At 40.6% G+C, this 17,579-nt stretch overlaps 1 protein-coding gene across 2 annotated transcripts in view; it reads right to left on the bottom strand.

Annotated features, from left to right (window-relative positions):
• Positions 1 to 15,789, bottom strand: part of fs(1)Ya (female sterile (1) Young arrest) — a 37,153-nt gene extending 21,364 nt beyond the window's left edge. For both annotated transcript variants that reach the window (XM_074089625.1, XM_074089624.1), the window contains exons 1-6: positions 15,590 to 15,789; positions 6,214 to 6,690; positions 5,487 to 5,643; positions 4,560 to 4,753; positions 2,492 to 2,654; positions 95 to 472 (exon numbers count right to left, since the gene is read on the bottom strand). In XM_074089625.1, coding sequence (XP_073945726.1) covers positions 95 to 472; positions 2,492 to 2,654; positions 4,560 to 4,753; positions 5,487 to 5,643; positions 6,214 to 6,690; positions 15,590 to 15,607 — 1,387 coding nt within the window. In that variant the 5' untranslated portion in view covers positions 15,608 to 15,789. The remainder of the gene's footprint in view (positions 1 to 94; positions 473 to 2,491; positions 2,655 to 4,559; positions 4,754 to 5,486; positions 5,644 to 6,213; positions 6,691 to 15,589) is intronic.
• Positions 15,790 to 17,579: the final 1,790 nt, after the last annotated feature.

Here is a 17,579-nt window from a genome sequence, read left to right as displayed (position 1 = left end):
TAGATCATTATGGAATTCTACGGGGGAGTCCTTGATCTAGCAGTAGACGTCTTTTGACTGCCACGATGATTCTTTGACAAAATGAGGGTCTCACCTGCAATATTAGTGGAGAGGGCAGTGATGGCCGTATCCATTCCACCAGGGGTCGCCACACAACTCTTGAACAACTCATTGTCCTTATCCTCCAAGACGGGACTGTCTTTAAAGTTAATAGCTCTTGGTATGTTACTATGCTCGCCCACTGGGGGGGTTTCTTGCATGCGGTTCACGGGAGTCCTAGCGAGAGTGTCAGAGCCAGGGTACTGAGCGTTGACCTCGGCATCCGCGGGGTACTGTGCAGAGGCCGGGGTGCTGCCAGGCTGGATGCTGGTGTTCTGCTCGAAGCGGTTGATGAGCGCCTGGAAGCGAGGGTTGCAGCAAAAGCGCGCCTTCTGAGGACCCGGAGTCAACATGCGCTTTGGTTTGCGGAACACTGGCAAATATAAAAAAAATATATATTTTTTACATTTTATACCACACGGGACTTAATTACGACGATATTGTGTCTAGTGTGAAGGTCGTGGGTTCAAGACTTGGCTCGAATCTCTGAGTTTTTCGGAATCAACGTTCAAAATTACATTTGAAATTTATCATGACCTTTACGGTGCAGGAAAACCTCGTGAGGAAAAGCTACACATACACATGCCAGTAAAGAAATTCTGTGGTGTGTGTGAAGTTCACAATCCGCGCCGGGCCCGCATGGAAACTTTGACCCAAACCCTTTTATTTTCATAAGAGGCTTTTACCTAGTAGTGGGACGTGTACATATGTAAAATAAGCCGAAATAAAGGATAAAGAATGGGTAAGAAAATTAAGGGATTGATTTAGAATCAGATAATTTATACTGTTCGATGTTTTTTTATTTTACTTTTATTTCTTCTAATTCTGTGTATCCAATTTGTGTAAATAAATGTTTCTCTCTCTTTCTCCCTCTAAATTGTGGTAATCCAATTCAATTCAATTTAAAAAAAAACATAGCTTCGTCGAAACTGGGCCAATCAACTACTTTACCGACACTTTGGGCGTCTCCTGCGTTACCAAAATTGTCTCTGGCGTTACCAAAAAATCGTACTTCCAACAAGATATTTCACGGTTTAATAGGTTGAACTTACGTAGGATGGCATGTATTCATGTACACCATCTATTAAATCACAGAAAAAATATTACTTACAAAAATCTGCAATTGTTTGAAAAATGTCGCGGACAGATTAGTGTCGGTAAAAAAGTTGATTGGCCCAACTATCGATGATTCCGCCAATGTCGAGGTTGTGGTAATCCTCAATGGGCGAACTTCAACTGTAGCTTTAACTTAATAAATTGGGCACCGCGGAGCTGTCAATCTGTCGCCGCGTGGGACAGGTTCCTTCAATTCACTTTAAATGGGCCCGACCCGAGCTGTTGGCGCGTTAACTTTCCGGTTAAACTATTGCTCGTGTTATTTTGATGTCTACATTAAGTTAAACCTCTTTGAAGTGCATCGGTATCCTTACCTGTCCGTTACGCTTAAACTGCCGAACCGCTTTACTAGGATATTTTTATCTAGGAAAATTGAATAGTTTCCGTGATAGTGATAAAGAAGTTTTTCGACGTACAGACGGAGTCGCGGGTAGCAGCTTTAAGGTGCGGTCAAACCGCTGCTTAAAAAACGGTGACGGAATCGCAGTGACGTGTCGTAAACTTCAGGTCTTTACCGAACAAAAGTCGTGACGTTTACGTTTAGTCTGTCCGTCTACTGCGGCGGCCATATTAAGGCGGAGGCAGCTGTCGCTCGCCGAATGCGGCCGACTACCGTGTTCTTTAAACTTTTGCGGACGCCACATACCTACAGCATGCGGCGAACAACAAAGTGTAATTTCCGCTTAACTTTAGAGATCATACAAAATCGAATAGGTAGGTATTCAAAAAGTGCAAGATTAAAAATTTAGCGATATTCTCCAGATTAAGACCGCAAAAAAATTGCTATTTGTTTAACTATCCTCGCTGCGGTCAGCTGTTTCCACTAGAGCTGTGTTGTGGGAGGATAGGTAAACGAAACGTTCATGAAAACACATTCTTCGCAACACATCCTCGCACATCATTTCATATTTAATTTTATTGTATTTTGACATTTTAATTATTTGATTGTTCGTTTGGTTCCTATTGCATAAATTTGACTTAGATTTAAGAATATTCTTGTTTTGCTTTTAATTATTATTATTGAATTGAATTCTAATTTGACATTTTAAATTTATTTATTTTTTATTCTCGCTGACTATTTATTATACTTAATAAGATTTATTTATTTTTGTATACATTTGACGATCCTTTTGTGAATTTCTTGTAATTAACTGACATCTGCTTATAATGTATTTTTTCAAAAGGTAATAAATAAATCTAATCTAATCTAATCATCTTTGGCGGAGCAGCCTTAGCTTCGTGAGTAGTATTTCAATTTCCACAGTATCGTACCGACCTCTCTTGATCTTCTCCTCGGGCTGGAAGACGGTGTCGTGCGCGAACTGCACGCGCTTGGCGCGCGCGTCCTGCTCGGTGCTGTCACCGCTGTCGCCGCGCCGCGACGCCATTATGCTCTTCAGTTTCGGCGCCTGCTTGTGAGACTGCTCCGTCTCTTCCGTCTACAATTTTATTATTCATAGTTAACTTCAGGACAGTGCTAGGTTCTTTAAACACATTGCTTTAACAGTTGACAGCTTGTCACTAGAAGCTATAACTTTAGCAATGTGTTTAGTAGTAGCGGGGTTGTTATCGTGTTTATTTTTATTTTCGTTAAATTCTACGTATGGCTCACAGTTACAACGCTCTTATTTTGCGTCGACACACACATCAGTATTTGTATTATACTTGGTTTGGATAGGTAATTAATAAATGTAAACAAACTTCAGCTGCCAGATTTGGTACATTCAAGGATTTTAAACATTTTACTTATCCATCATTGTAAGACAAACTAGACTAGTGTATTTCAATACAGAAATATTAATAATTTAGATAGTTTAATGGGGGGTATTTCAATATTTAAGACACCAATTGACGTTGTTTTGTTTACATTTAGCTAAATACCTATCCAAACCAAGTATAGGTTTAGGTTTAACGAAATTTATTATCAACAAAAACATGATTGTTACTTCCGTGATAACATCATTTATCTAATTTTTATTATAAAAATAGTATTTGTTGCACTTATTTTTAAGTCCCGCCTTATTCAGCCCTTAAACAAACCAAATTATTTCAATTCAAGGTTCTAACCCCAGCTGGTCCATTGAATGCACAAACAATTAATAAAAGATAAAACGATCCGTTTAATTAACTAGACAAATCATCGTCGCGCATTGTGCGAGCGAGCGATGAGCGCTCGTCCGGCAAATACGATTTTATTGGAATCTGATCGGCGCTGGAACTTCCACTCTATCCGGTTTAAATTCATTCCTATTCAATAATACTTTTTATTTAACTTTGAGATGCTTTATGTGTTTCAGAGGACTTCTATCTGCATTTATCAGGCACTTCAATGGTTTTCACAAATACCTGTATTCTAATTTCATGCTGGAGATTTACAGAGGTACAATGTTATAGGAATTTTAATGTTTATGTATCAGCCATTCTTCATGCAGCAGCTTTTGCTTTATGCAGCAGTCAACCATTTTGATTTTTGGACTACGACAGATCCTTGTCGTCCTACTTAATATTGTGCATGAATGCGTTGGTGAATCTGGTGTATCTGGTACATATATGTGTTTGTTCCCTTTTCAACGTCAAGTAGCTTGACGGATTTGGTTGAAGGTTGATATAACTTCTAGAATTACACTTTAAGTATTAAACGAGACTAAGAATACACATTATTAAGAAAAAATAATTATGAGTAAAACTTAACTATAAACTAAATACTTAAAAACTAATACCAGCTCACAAGTAAGTTAATTAAGTTTTTATTTCGGGTCAGCAAATAATCCAATTTGAAATGTTCCGACATCTCCAAATTGCAACTTAAGCGACGCAACGTGCGTGAACGGCCCTCAGCCGTGAAGCGTTCTCTCACGCAGCCTGCTCGGGCTCCAACAGGGATTATTTTTGTCCCTTTAATTGTGTGTCTGTGCGATATTTTATTTTATACGGTACTAAATTACTGACGTTCAGAGACGTATTGTCTAACGTTTCTGACGCTCGCGATCGCAATCAAATGAAACCGTAATTTGATTGCAATTGCGAGCATTAGAAACGTTTATCAGAAAAGGCGATGCGGCCTCTGGTTGTTGGTTCAAGTTTTTTTTTTATTTAACTGTCATAATATGCGATACTGTTTGACGACTAGGTACCTACTTTTGTGCTGATACTAAAAATGTTTATTAGGTTCTCTGTCATAAGCCAGTTTGATTGTTTCTTATAATTTTTATTCGTCATTAAAGTGATATACTTACCTACCTATTTCTGAAACAGTATTTGATGCAGATATTTTTGAATGAATTTAGATCAATTTTTGTCTGCAATGGTAAAGAAGTGAATAAATAATTAGATGGGTAACGTACTCCTGTATCGAAGGTCATCGCCGGACTGTCTCCGTTCTCTATCTCGGACAGCGGCGAGTCGGCCTGCGCGGCGAAGAGCGGCCAGGCGGGGGGGTGCGCCGCGCCCGGCGCCGCCTGCGTCGGCGTGCTCGTGGTCAGCGCGGCCAGCGCCAGCAGCGCCGGCACGTGCGACGTCGGCGTCCTCATGGACGAGCCTGGCGGGCACAGCGAGGAGGATACCGAGTACCCGAGACTGGGGGTAATACTCATTGACACCTAAGATATGTACCTTACGGCACTAGACTAGCTGTTTAGAACAAAACGCACGGCGTATCAATCATCAATATTACTTTGACTCCACTCCTGCTGGGCTACTACGGAACTGGAAACTCGAAGTTGGTATCGTGCGGTCTCTCTGAGACTTATACTGCTTAATACGAGAGCGAGAGGGATCGCATGACACGAACTTCGAGTTTTGTAGTAGCTCTGCTGTCACGGACGTCAACAAATAGTGAAACGTTCACCAAACCATGCTGTGAACTTATTTTGTGCGCCGTTTTAATGTAAGAAACATCTAGTCTATACAATTATACTAAAGCAGATGCTAAATAGTTCTCGAAAGGAGACCACAAAATAGGCAAGCGCAGCGTAGGACGCACACCAACAAGATGGACGGAAGACCTCGTTAAAGTCATCGTGAGAATTGCGGGCAACCGGTGGATGCAAGTGGCCTTTGTTCAGCAGTGGACGTCTACCGGCTGATGATGATGATGATGATAGACCTCCAGTTGCCGATCCACGGTCTCCATTCGAGAACTTTTCGGCCCTAACTATATGATCTGCCTTTGGCGACTTCAACGCGCTAATTTGCTTGGCTATGACGGTAACCCTCATTCTTCTATACACTAGTTCCAAATAATTTACAATATGGATGGATGGCCTACGAACTTGGTCCTTCGTCAGCTGGCTCGGTCTTGCTGAGGTCTGGCGAGCCGGCGCGGTCGTCGTCCAGGGGCAGCTGCCGCGCCATCTGCACCAGCTTCTTGACATGCGGCGTGGCGCGGTGCGCGCGCGGCGTCTTCGGGGCCACCTCCGATACTGACACCTGCCCAATCACAGTTAGAACCCTTGGTTTAACTGAATTTGTCGTTAAAGAACACTCTAAAAATAGTCGTGCAGTAAATGACGTGTACGGTGACGGTACGAAATCGCAGTGATGTGGAGAGCATGCAATAAAAACTGTGCGCGTACGATGCCTTACTGCGATTCCGTACCGTCACCGTTTTTAACCAGCGGTGTGGCCGCTCCTTAAATTAATAATTTAATACCAGTCAGCGTGCTCGTGATCACATTCAACATCTCTTTCTATCCTCATCCCATCTCACCAGTGACAAAAAAAAAGTGATGAAAAATATCATTATTCCCAAATAAGTCAGATAATTAAGGCCTCAGGAACAGGAACGGGCGGTTAGCTTCCGTCATCTGTTTTCTTAGTTCAAATAGAATTTTCCATTACTGAAGCAGACACAGCTTCGAAGTCAAATTCTTGTGAAAAATATGTTTAAGCACTTCAAACTGCTTTGATGGTGGCTTTAACACTGTCAGGTTTTCCAGTTCACCAAATTGTCATATCTTGTGATGATGATGGTAGTAAAAATAAAGAAAGTGTTCCTACCTTCGGGCTCCCGCAGTCACCATCCTCGTTCTCTGTATCGCTCGCCTCGTAATCAACTAAATATTTCTTCCGTATTATAGGAGTAATAACAGCTGTCTTGTTGGACTTATTAAACGACACCACAGCTTCTAAGTCTTCGTTGCTATTGATAATCTTCTCGTAGAGCGAATCGAAACGCTCGTCGACAATTTTTAAACTGATCTTGCTCTGATCTACGAGTTCCGAGAGGCTGACGCACTGGTCGATGTCGTCGAAGTCTTCCATGGTGGCGAAGGTCTTTTGGCACTTGTGGCAGCGGAGGGGGAGGTGTTCCTGCTTAAGGTGGTGGAGGAAGGCTGGCTGGAGGAGCTGCGGGCGGCAGAGGAAGCGCCGGCCGCGGCACAGCGCGCAGTCGAACGGCAGCCCGTGCGCGCGCTGCTCGTGCCGCCACCGACACGAGCCGCAACAGAACACCAGCTGACACACTATGCACGTCACCTACAACAGCGCGCTTCTAAATAAATCGGCATTAATGCCTGCTCTTTTTTCTGCTACGAATCATCATTACATGTTTCCGAAAGCGTTATACAGACACAGATGTTTCGACGTTTTCTCACTATGAAAGGCCGGATAAATTCATGCTGGCCACAAGTGCCCTCTTGGAATGAGAGAATTTTGGCTTTACTTCCCACGCCAACCCAGTGCGGATTGGGAACTATACGAACACCAATGAATTGCTTCGCACGTTTTTACAATTTTCCTCACAAGACCACGCTCGAGACACCAGCCTTCGTATAATGCCTTCGTCGCCTATCAAAGTCAAAGTCAAAGTCAAAATATCTTTATTCAATTTAGGCTATAACAAGCACTTATGAATGTCAAAAAAAATCTACCACCGGTTCGGAAAAACCTCTGCTGAGAAGAATCCGGCAAGAAACTCAACGAGGTATATTTTTTTTTTAAAAACAGATTTACAATATTATTAAATGATATGTATACATCACAAGTATTTAACACAACTTTATTTTTAACACAGTAGGTTCGCTATTTGAAGGGATCGCTAATGCGGATCGGAATTATTTCCAAATATATTTATTTTATAGCCATGGTTGACGTTTGTTTGGAGAATAACACTACCCTTACAATACTCGTATGTATAACTAATGGCGTATGTGTCACTTGTTAGCGATGACAGGCGCGTGATTTACTTTCATTTATTTCAGTCAAAGTCAAAGTCAAAATAACTTTATTCAATTCAGATTCATCACAATTACTTCCAAGAACATTTTATCGAAAAGTTCAGGAAACATGACCGGTGCTAATGGGTACACAAGTGATGAATGGTGCTCTGGAGGCGACGCAAAAGGTTTCTTTATTCGACAGAGGCCTTTAAGAAAATGTCCCGTACATTTAGGCCTGAGCTAAGTGGGCAATGGACTTAATCGGCATCGCTCCGCAGCGTGGAGTGCCGGTAATGGACAGAGGCCTGCACTCGACGCGCTCGGCGAGGCACAACGAGCATAACGGCTAGTACATTTGAGGGGCAAAAACGCTAAGCAACAACGAAAGAGATGACAAGTGTTGATTGGTAGGAGCTGTAAGAAGTTTAGTTAACAGCTGTTAACAGGTAACATACTTATAATAAAGAATATTTTTGATATTTTATGAACTAGCTGTCGCTGTTGTTCAGACTTCGGCTGCGAAAGAATTCGTTTATTTGAAAAACTAAACCATATTCTGGTAGCCGTTCTAACTAAAATGTTCGCTTCATGTTACTGAAATAAAGATTATGCAATGTCATAATTTATGGTAAAAATATCTTTTTCATACAATTTTTTTTGATTACACATATATAATCTGACCCAATTTCAAGTCAATCTGACTAGTAGTAGATAAATGCATTTGACTTCAACAAAGTAACGTACAGTACAGTCGAACAAATTTAATTATGACCCAGAGTGGAACCTTTTAACAATCAATTTCACTGTGACTTCCTTGACATAAGTATGAGATGTCAACGTGACATTAGTGGCACAAAAGTTCCACCCTGCATTGCAAGTGCCCAAACATACATTGTAAGTGAAATAAAAAGTTAAGTTAAGTTAACCGTTACAAATCATTTAATATGAGTGAGTCTCACGGTATTAATGATGGTCTTTCCGAAAGCGCTGGTAGTTTAAAAAAATGACGTGTAAAAGTGCCCATTGCGGCCTATTTACTGAATAAATCATTTGAATTTGAATTTGAATTTGGTAGTTTCATGTTCAAAAGTGAAATAAAAGATTGTAGAAATTCAACTCTATCTTTAACATGGAAGATAAAGCGCTCACGCTCATGAGCGTTTGTTTCTCTAGTCTGCTCTTTCTTGTGGTTTGATTGTGCCGTGTTAGTGATAGTAATTGAGTGGCCCCACTTGCACCAAGGGCCGAGGTGGGGCCTCGGAACTGCAGCTCGTTAACGGAAGATGACCGCGGCCCCCGAGCTGCTGCGTCGAGCGCCGGTCAAGTGGCGGCAGTGATGACTGATGAGGGTGTTACCGGTGTGTAAGAGTGCCCACCTCACCTTCAAAGATGTTATGGAATCGTTGAAGGGTATTATATCGAACTCTGCCCCTTAGAAGTAAAAGGTCTATTAAAATTAATCCGTAATATATTTGTTACTTCTTCACGCTGAAACGGCTGGACGGATTTGGATGAAATTTGGTAAAAAGTTAGTTTATAACCTGGATTAAAACATAGGATACTTTTTATCCCGATATTCCCACGGGATAGGGATAAAATCCCTAAGAAGGAGTAAGCCGTGGTGGAAGTAAGCCGTGGTGGCCTAGTGGTTTGACCTATCGCCTCTCAAGCAGAGAGGGTCGTGGGTTCAAACCCCGGCTCGCACCTCTGAGTTTTTCGAAATTTATGTGCGGAATTACATTTGAAATTTACCACGAACTTTGCGGTGAAGGAAAACATCGTGAGGAAACCTGCACAAACAAGCGAAGCAATTCAATGGTGCGTGTGAAGTTCCCAATCCGCACTGGGCCCGCGTGGGAACTATGGCCCAAGCCCTCTTGTTATGAGAGGAGGCCTGTTCCCAGCAGTGGGACGTATATAGGCTGGGATGGAGGGATAAAATCTCGAACTAATAACCGCTGGGCTTAGAGTCATGAAATTTCACTCTAAATTATACTTTGCTCACTCACGACCTTACGATAGCTACCTACGCCGAGTGTTTATGCAACAAATGTTCCCCGACGCAAAAAGAGGAGTGTTATAAGTTTGACCGCTGTGTCTGTCTGTGGCACCGTAGCTCTTAAACGGGTGGAACGATTTGAATGCGTTTTTTTTTATTTGAAAGAAGGTTTTCTAGCGATGGTTCTTAGACATGTTTCATCAAAATCGATTCAGCCGTTTAGACAGACATGTACAGCCAGCCGGGTATTTAAAAAAAAGAACAACGCGGTTCTGCATGTTAACATAATTAATGTATCAACACACTTATCTGTTGATGCACGTTACCTAGTGGAAAGCAAGGATAAAATATTATACAAAGTATATTTGTAAGTGTTAACCGGATGAACACGTCTAAACGTGCATAAACGTATTTTTAAAATTCGGCACACATAATGGTTAGCTCCGCGGCATCGCGCCGCAAGTTAACGAGAATCTCGGATAATATTAAAGCGCCCGAGAAAAGCGAAAACGTGTTCCGACAATTACCGGACGGCGCCGCCGGCAACAGGCAGCCGGCAATACATTTGGAAGTGCCCTTAGATGTTAGTCCGGCTGAATTTCGGCTGTCGCGAGTTTCAACGTTGAACTGCTCGCTTCCTGTAATCCTAACCAATATTAGAAATGAAAATGAGAGTACGTTTAATTGGCGCTTTAGTGCTCAACGGATACATATTAGTAATCTGAGGATCTGCCACTAGATAGTTTTTATCTCGAAGACATATGTAGCCCGCCGTACGATAAACGAGTTCTTTGCAGACGAAGTCGCGAGCAACAGCTAGTCAAACCGACTTCGAAAAAGAATGTTATCAATCGATTGATTACAGGGCCGCCTCAAGGCGGGCGCTGAGCTAATATCGCTGAGCTAGTTTTATAGCTCAGCGAGTTTTATAGCTCTTGTCGCTACGACAAAAGATGTAAGAGCGAGTTCTCGCCGGCAGTGTGAACCGCCAGCGATCAACTATTAATATATATGTCTCTTTTACTCACACAGGATCTTATATCTTTTGTTCGTTTCTTGAGCGAGAAAATAGTCGATAGCCAATCGTTTCCTCGCCGGCGGTGAGACAACTGCCTTAACGCGAACGTGATCGAGACGTATTTTGTAACCGAAAACTTACACTAAGGGTACAGGTCGTTGGAGTAGTTTAAACATTATTGTGATACCTACCTATTTAATTTTGTCTGACTTATTTAGTTGTTTATTGAAGCCTGCAGCGTTACTTTGCGGAGGTTCATATCGAGGCACTCTAAATTATACTTTGCTCACTCACGACCTTACGATAGCTACCTACGCCGAGTGTTTATGCAACAAATGTGTTTTTAACCCCCGACGCAAAAAGAGGAGTGTTATAAGTTTGACCGCTGTGTGTCTGTCTGTGGCACCGTAGCTCTTAAACGGGTGGAACGATTTGAATGCGTTTTTTTTTTATTTGAAAGAAGGTTTTCTAGCGATGGTTCTTAGACATGTTTCATCAAAATCGGTTCAGCCGTTTAGACAGACATGTTACAGCCGAACTTATAACACCCCTCTTTTTGCGTCAGGGGTTAAAAAAAGAACAGCGCGGGTTCTGCATGTTAACATAATTAATGTATCACACACACTTATCTGTTGATGCACGTTACCTAGTGGAGAAGCAAGGATAAAATATTATACAAAGTATATAAAACACAAGTAAGTGTTAACCGGATGAACTTTCCTCCTCCACGTGGAGCATTTCGCACGTATTTTTAAAATAAAACATCACATAATGGCCTTATGCTCCGCGGCATCGCGCCGCAAGTTAACGAGATGTCCCGCCTGATACGATTACGGCGCCGCGAGAAAAGCGAAAACGTGTTCCGACAACCGGGTTACCGGACGGCGCCGGCCGGCTCGGACACGGCACGCCGGCAAAGGCGATTACACTTTGGAAGTGCCGAAATATCTGATGTTAGTCCGGCTGAATTTCGGCTTTTGTTTCAGCGAGTTTCAACGTTGAACTGGAGCTCGCTTCCTTGTAATCCTAACCAATATTAGAAATGAAAATGAGAGTATGTTTAATTGGTGCGCTTTAGTGCTCAACGTCAGCCATGACGTCAGCCTAGGCTGACGTCATGGCCAGGCCCTGCAGGCACCAGAAAGAGAGGGAGACCAAAAACCAGATGGGCAGATGACATTGTAGAAATCGCTGGAAAACTATGATGGAAAAAGCCAATGATAGGACTATTGGGCATCTCGGAGGAGGCCTTTACCTCAATTAAGAGGGGTTCCGCATGAAAATAGATTATATACTTTTTTTTGTTTGAAACTTTTTAAATAATTATAGTACTATAGTTGATAATAACCTAATTTTCGAAATGCTGCTACTGGTATGCGAGAAATAAAAGGCTTTTTTATTTTTTATTATTTTATAGTGCTCAACGGATCGTGCGCATCTAGGATAGTTTTTATCTCGAAGAGTTCATATGTAGTTCCCGCCGGCGTACGATAAACGAGTTCTTTGCAGACGAAGTCGCGAGCAACAGCTAGTCTTATTAACCGACTTCAAAAAAGAATGTTATCAATTCGATTGATTTTTAGGGTTCCGTACCTCAATCGGCAAAAACAGCTAGAACGCTAATAATAATAATAATTCTTTATTTAGTGTTTAAGATCGCTTTGTTGTCTGTCTTGCTATCCGTTCATTTGTCGAGATTATTTTTCACATGAACGTGTGGAGGTATCAAGCTAAAATTAATATAAATTTAGTACTTGGTATGCCAGTCCTAGGAACAGCACCTCCTTTTTTTATGGGGATCTGCTGCAGACATTGAGTCAATTTTTATCTTGCAAAAGAGAGCAATTAGAGCAATTTGTAATTTGAAGACGCGTGAATCTTTTACACAGGTATTTTAAACAGGTATCCTAACCCTGCCGTCGCTTTATGTTTTTGAAATAATCATGTATGTTAGGGAACGTATGTGATTTTCCTACTAACGTCGATAAGCCAAAGGCTACTAGAAACACAGGGAAGCTTAAAATTCCATCTTACGGACTGGGTAAAACCAAAAAGTCGTTTCTGGGAAATTGCGTACGTTTTTATAATAAAATTCCAAAAAATATTACAAACGAAACGGATACAAAATTCAGATCTATTGTCAAGAAGACATTAATATCAAAGGCATATCATAATTATAAAGTTGATGATTATATCATGGACAGGGATATTTGGAAATAATTCCGATCCGCATTAGCGATCCCTTCAAATAGCGAACCTACTGTGTTAAAAATAAAGTTGTGTTAAATACTTGTGATGTATAGATACCATTTAATAATAAGTATTGTAAATCTGTTTAAAAAAATATACCTCGTTGAGTTTCTTGCCGGATTCTTCTCAAAAGAGGTTTTTCCGAACCGGTGGTAGATTTTTTTTGACATTCATAGGTGCTTGTTATAGCCTAAATTGAATAAAGATATTTATAGGGGCTGTTTCACCATCCATTGATTAGTGTTAACCGACGGTTAAATGTGATGCCGTCTCCGTCTATTCGAACAAAACAAATAGAGACTGCATCACATTTAACCGTCAGTTAACACTAATCAATGGACGTTGAAATAGCCCCTTAGCGTTACAAAATTTTCCTCAAAATTTGGCAAAATTTCATATTTCTGCATACATTTGAGAACCAGATTTTTTTTCCGCTCAGTATAGAGGTAAGTAACATCACCGCTTTAACGCTCACGTTACACCTGAACGGTTTTAAATAAAACACGTATATATCGGAGTATCCTGAATTTATGCAACTGTAATTCATCCAGGGGAGGAGCTCATGGGAAATTTGAAAAATCGCAGGAACGAAGGGGAGGTAAAATATGGGAGCCCTCGGGAGAAGAGGGAGCGAGTGATGCGATCAATGTGGGCCAAGTGAAGCGACGTCTATCGTCAGATCTCCCTCCAGTAACTGGAAACCAATTTTTAGTTTCTCCCAGGTTAAATAAGATAACCTAACTAACAAAAAGTTTGAAAACCCCGACTTTGTCACTTCAAAGTTCGATATCTTAAAAACGGCTGAACCGATTTCGATGAAATATGTCTAAAAACCATCGCTAGTAAACCTGCTTTTGAATAAAAAACTGCATTCAAATCGGTCCACCCGTTTAAGAGCTACGGTGCCATAGACAGACAGACAGACAGGCACACATAGCGGTCAAACTTATATGCACGCGAAAAGAGGGGTGTTATAAGTTAACCCGCTGTGTGTCTGTCTGTCTGCGGCACCGTAGCTCTTAAACGGGTGGGCACGAATGCGGTTTTTTTATTTGATAGCAGGTTTTCTAGCGATGGTTCTTAGATATGTTTTATCAAAATCGGTTTCGCCGTTTTTGAGATATTGAACTTTAAAGTGACAAAGTCGGGGGTTTCTTCATCTTTTTGTTGGTTAGGTTAGGGACTATAATTAAAAAACCCCACATAACCTCATCGCCTCCCCGTGATGATGGGGTATCTGGTGGCAGATTTCCCCGTGCAACAAAAAAAAAAAAAAAGGGGCTATAATAATATCCCTCTTTTTATCAAAGACTCGAATCAAAACAGTTTAACAAAACAAACACCACCGGATACCACCACAAACCGGTTAAAATATCGTCGGTTCGCGGTTCGCGAGAATCACCGCGACCTTCGCAGGTGCTATGCTAACGAGCCTTCAGCGGCCATCTATCACCCGATAAACTATCAGATAAACTGGCAGATAAGTTGCCGACACGGGCTTACAAGGATCCTGCTGTTTGCGCTCATTAAGGCCGCGACCTCTCGGTTTTGTCCGGAGCGCACCGACCCGCCCCCGCCCCCGCCCCACGGTCAACCCTTTGTTTTGTCTATTCTATGAAAACTAAAGGGCCATCCCTAATTTTGCCTCTATACAAGTATTTATTTATAATGTTTATTGTAAAGTACTGCTGTTTTTAAAGAATATTTCTTAGGAACCAATTAAAAACCCAGGATAATGCTAAACGGGCCACGCGCTGTGAAGGGTTCTGCACTAATAATATATGTATACGACAAATATTGGATATTTCGTTTTGATAGACTATTACTCGTTGAATTGTAAAGCATATTAAACTGTGATAAATTGAATGATGTCAACTATATTTTTGAGTGATGACTTATGGCTCTGAGACGTGGTCCTTGACTGTTGGCCTCTTAGAGAGGCTCAGAGTCACGCAACGAGCTATGAAGAGAGCTATGCTTGGAGGTTCTTTGCGCGATAGAATCCGGAATACGGAAGTTCGTCGAAGAACTAGTCACTGACATAGCTAGAAAAATATGCAAGTTGAAGTGGCAATGGGCGGGCCATATCGCTCGAAGAACAGATAACTGTGGGGGGAGAAAAGTTCTCGAGTGGCGACCACGAACCGGAAGACGAGGCGTTGGCAGGCCTCCTACCAGGTGGACTGACGACATCGTGAGAGTTGCGGGAAACCGGTGGATGCAAGTGGCGAGTTGTCGTTCATTGTGGCGGTCTAAGGGGGAGGCCTTAGTTCAGCAGAGGACGTCTTCCGGCTGATGATGATGATATTTTTGAGGTAACTTCGTAAAATACATATAGGTACAGAAATTATTTCGTTTAATACTACTAGCCATTTCAATATTTTATTTTAAACAAGACTCGCACTAATCTCTAAAAAATTGTAAGCATACCTATTTACAGCAAATTTTTTAATGCTGAATCAATTCTCCATTTTTAGTTTTAGTTTTGATGTTATATAAAAAAATCATGGAATAAAACTGAAAACTAAAAAAAATATTAATAATTGTTGTAATAATAATTCTGGACGACTAAGCTTGAGGTCCCGGGTTCGATTCCCGTGTCGGGCAGATATTTGTATGAAAAATACGAATGTTTGTTCTCGGGTCTTGGGTGTTTAATATATATTTAAGTATGTCTATCTATATAATTATATTTATCCGTTGCTTAGTACCCATAACACAAGCTTTGCTAAGCTTACTTTGGGACTAGGTTAATTGGTGTGAATTGTCCCGTCATATTTATTTATTATTTAATTCAATGAAAAACTAAACTTACTACAAGCATGTTTTTTGATTGATACTGAATCACATAATTGTGAACATTTATTTTGGATGGTGAATAACTTTGTATCTTCCTAAGTACGTAACTTTAAATGGTTTGAATAATATGAAAACCATAGTTCGACTTACCTCAGGAGGAGACTTCATGTTGATAGTGGATCATTTCGGTTGCACCGTTCTTCATGTAAACAATTCACAAACCAAACTCAATAAATCTGTATTTAATTTATCGATAAAAGATAATGTTAGTGATAAATGATCACAGACCTGACACGAGACTCACAACTGCCTGAATTCTACCCTCAAATAATTTAAAAATCATTAGATGCTTGCGTTTCGTTTCACTGAGTTTTTATAAAATACTGTTTTTATTAAAATGCCTGTGAATGCCAGTCAGTATCTAAAATTGGTAAACGTCAAGTTGTCAGTTTTTATGTAGGGTATTGTTGCATTTTGTTAAAATATAATTATATCTTCCAGATCACTTGAACCGTAGTTGGCTAGTTGCCATGCGGGTCCAGTGTGAGACCAATGTACGTAGATGATAGTAGTAAATTAAAATTACACGTGAAATTCCATCTTTGTTTTTTTTAAAGCAGAAACTGCCATGAAAATTGTAAAGCAGTCTCGTTTACTGCTCTGTGCGTCCTGTTCCGATTAATCTAGTAGGTAAGGGACGCATTGAGCGTCAAGCATAACAGAATACCTCATTAAATAGGGTAATTCCGTTGTTTAATGATGACAAATATTCCGCTTCGGACTCGCTCGGCTGCGCCCGGGCCGCTGCCTCGGCAAACATCGGCCAAGCTCGGCCGACCTCGTGTTTGCTCGGCTCACTCGGCCACTGATTTATTGGATTTTGCGGGTAATTTCATAGGTTGCACCATGGGCACACAAATACGATTAATCGAAGGGTTCTATTATCCTACATCTGATGTGATTGCGTTGTTTGATTAATTCTGCGGGTTCGAGCTAGAACGCTTCCAAATGAATTGGAATTTTCAACGCTAGTGCTAGTGCTGTAATTTGATTAAGGAAACAGTCTTGATTAGAAATTGACAATTGAATAGTAAACATGGTTTGAAGGGAATGGTACATAATTTAATACGTTGATTCAATCTAATTCACAGTTTACTAATTTCTGTTTTCGTAGAAGGTGTATTATTGTATCATAAATTTGTAATAAACGACCAAGAAGTTGTTGTACCACTAAAGGTATATGCGAGTAATAACTGTTATAGTACAAGTATTATAAGGTTCGATGTCAGTTTTTCGATTTTAAATGATAACAGCCTAGCCCTATTAGGCCGAGTTTAGACTTGCAAGAAAAATCGTGCAAGTTGCATTACATTGCGACGCTCGATTGACCTCTACAAACTCGTTGGCTTTACGTCCTCGCAATGTAATGCAATTCGCACGATTTTCTTGCTAGTCTAAACTCAGCTTTAGAAAAGTTCAATGAAATTAAAGAATATTTGTTCTTTTTTCTGTTGGAGGAAAAGGAGTTCTGTTTGTCATAAAAAATGGTAAATGTTGATAACTTGCAACTTTGTTTAATTTGTTGTTACAGCACAGCAAAGTAGAACAAATACATCTTTATAATATAATATATCATCTGCTTATTATTTTTTAAAAGAATACATCCCTGTGATTTCCCTCTAGCCCTCTTTTTACGTCGGGGGTTAAAAAGAACCGATCGCAGTGCGGCACGCGGCAAAGCGGACAGGTGCGAGCTGCCCTGACGTATTTACGGATTTACAAAACAAATAAAAAGTGATTGATGACCTTTAAATACCTAACTTTCAGGAGAACAGAGGACGTGATTTGTGAGGGCACCGGCCAGGTTCACCAAATAAGGCAAAGCGCCAAAAAACAAACTGAAATATTGTTTTATATTACAAAGTTTATATTTAAATTACTGTTCAATTTAAATATTGTAACCAATAATAATTTTTAGGGACCATTACATGTAAAGTGATCATAACAGCTCACTATAATTATTATTCCAGTAACAAATCTTAAGTCCTGTCAGCCACTTGATCATAGTTGCTTTACGAGTACACAGAATCTAACAGAGTGAAAAGCGGATATTTCACCGAACTTACATAAATAATTATGC

The sequence above is a fragment of the Choristoneura fumiferana genome, chromosome 7 (assembly GCF_025370935.1).
Source record: "Choristoneura fumiferana chromosome 7, NRCan_CFum_1, whole genome shotgun sequence".
Lineage (NCBI taxonomy): Eukaryota > Metazoa > Arthropoda > Insecta > Lepidoptera > Tortricidae > Choristoneura > Choristoneura fumiferana.
The sequence above is the reverse complement of the archived record's forward strand: the minus strand, read 5'-3'. Positions and strand labels throughout refer to the sequence as shown.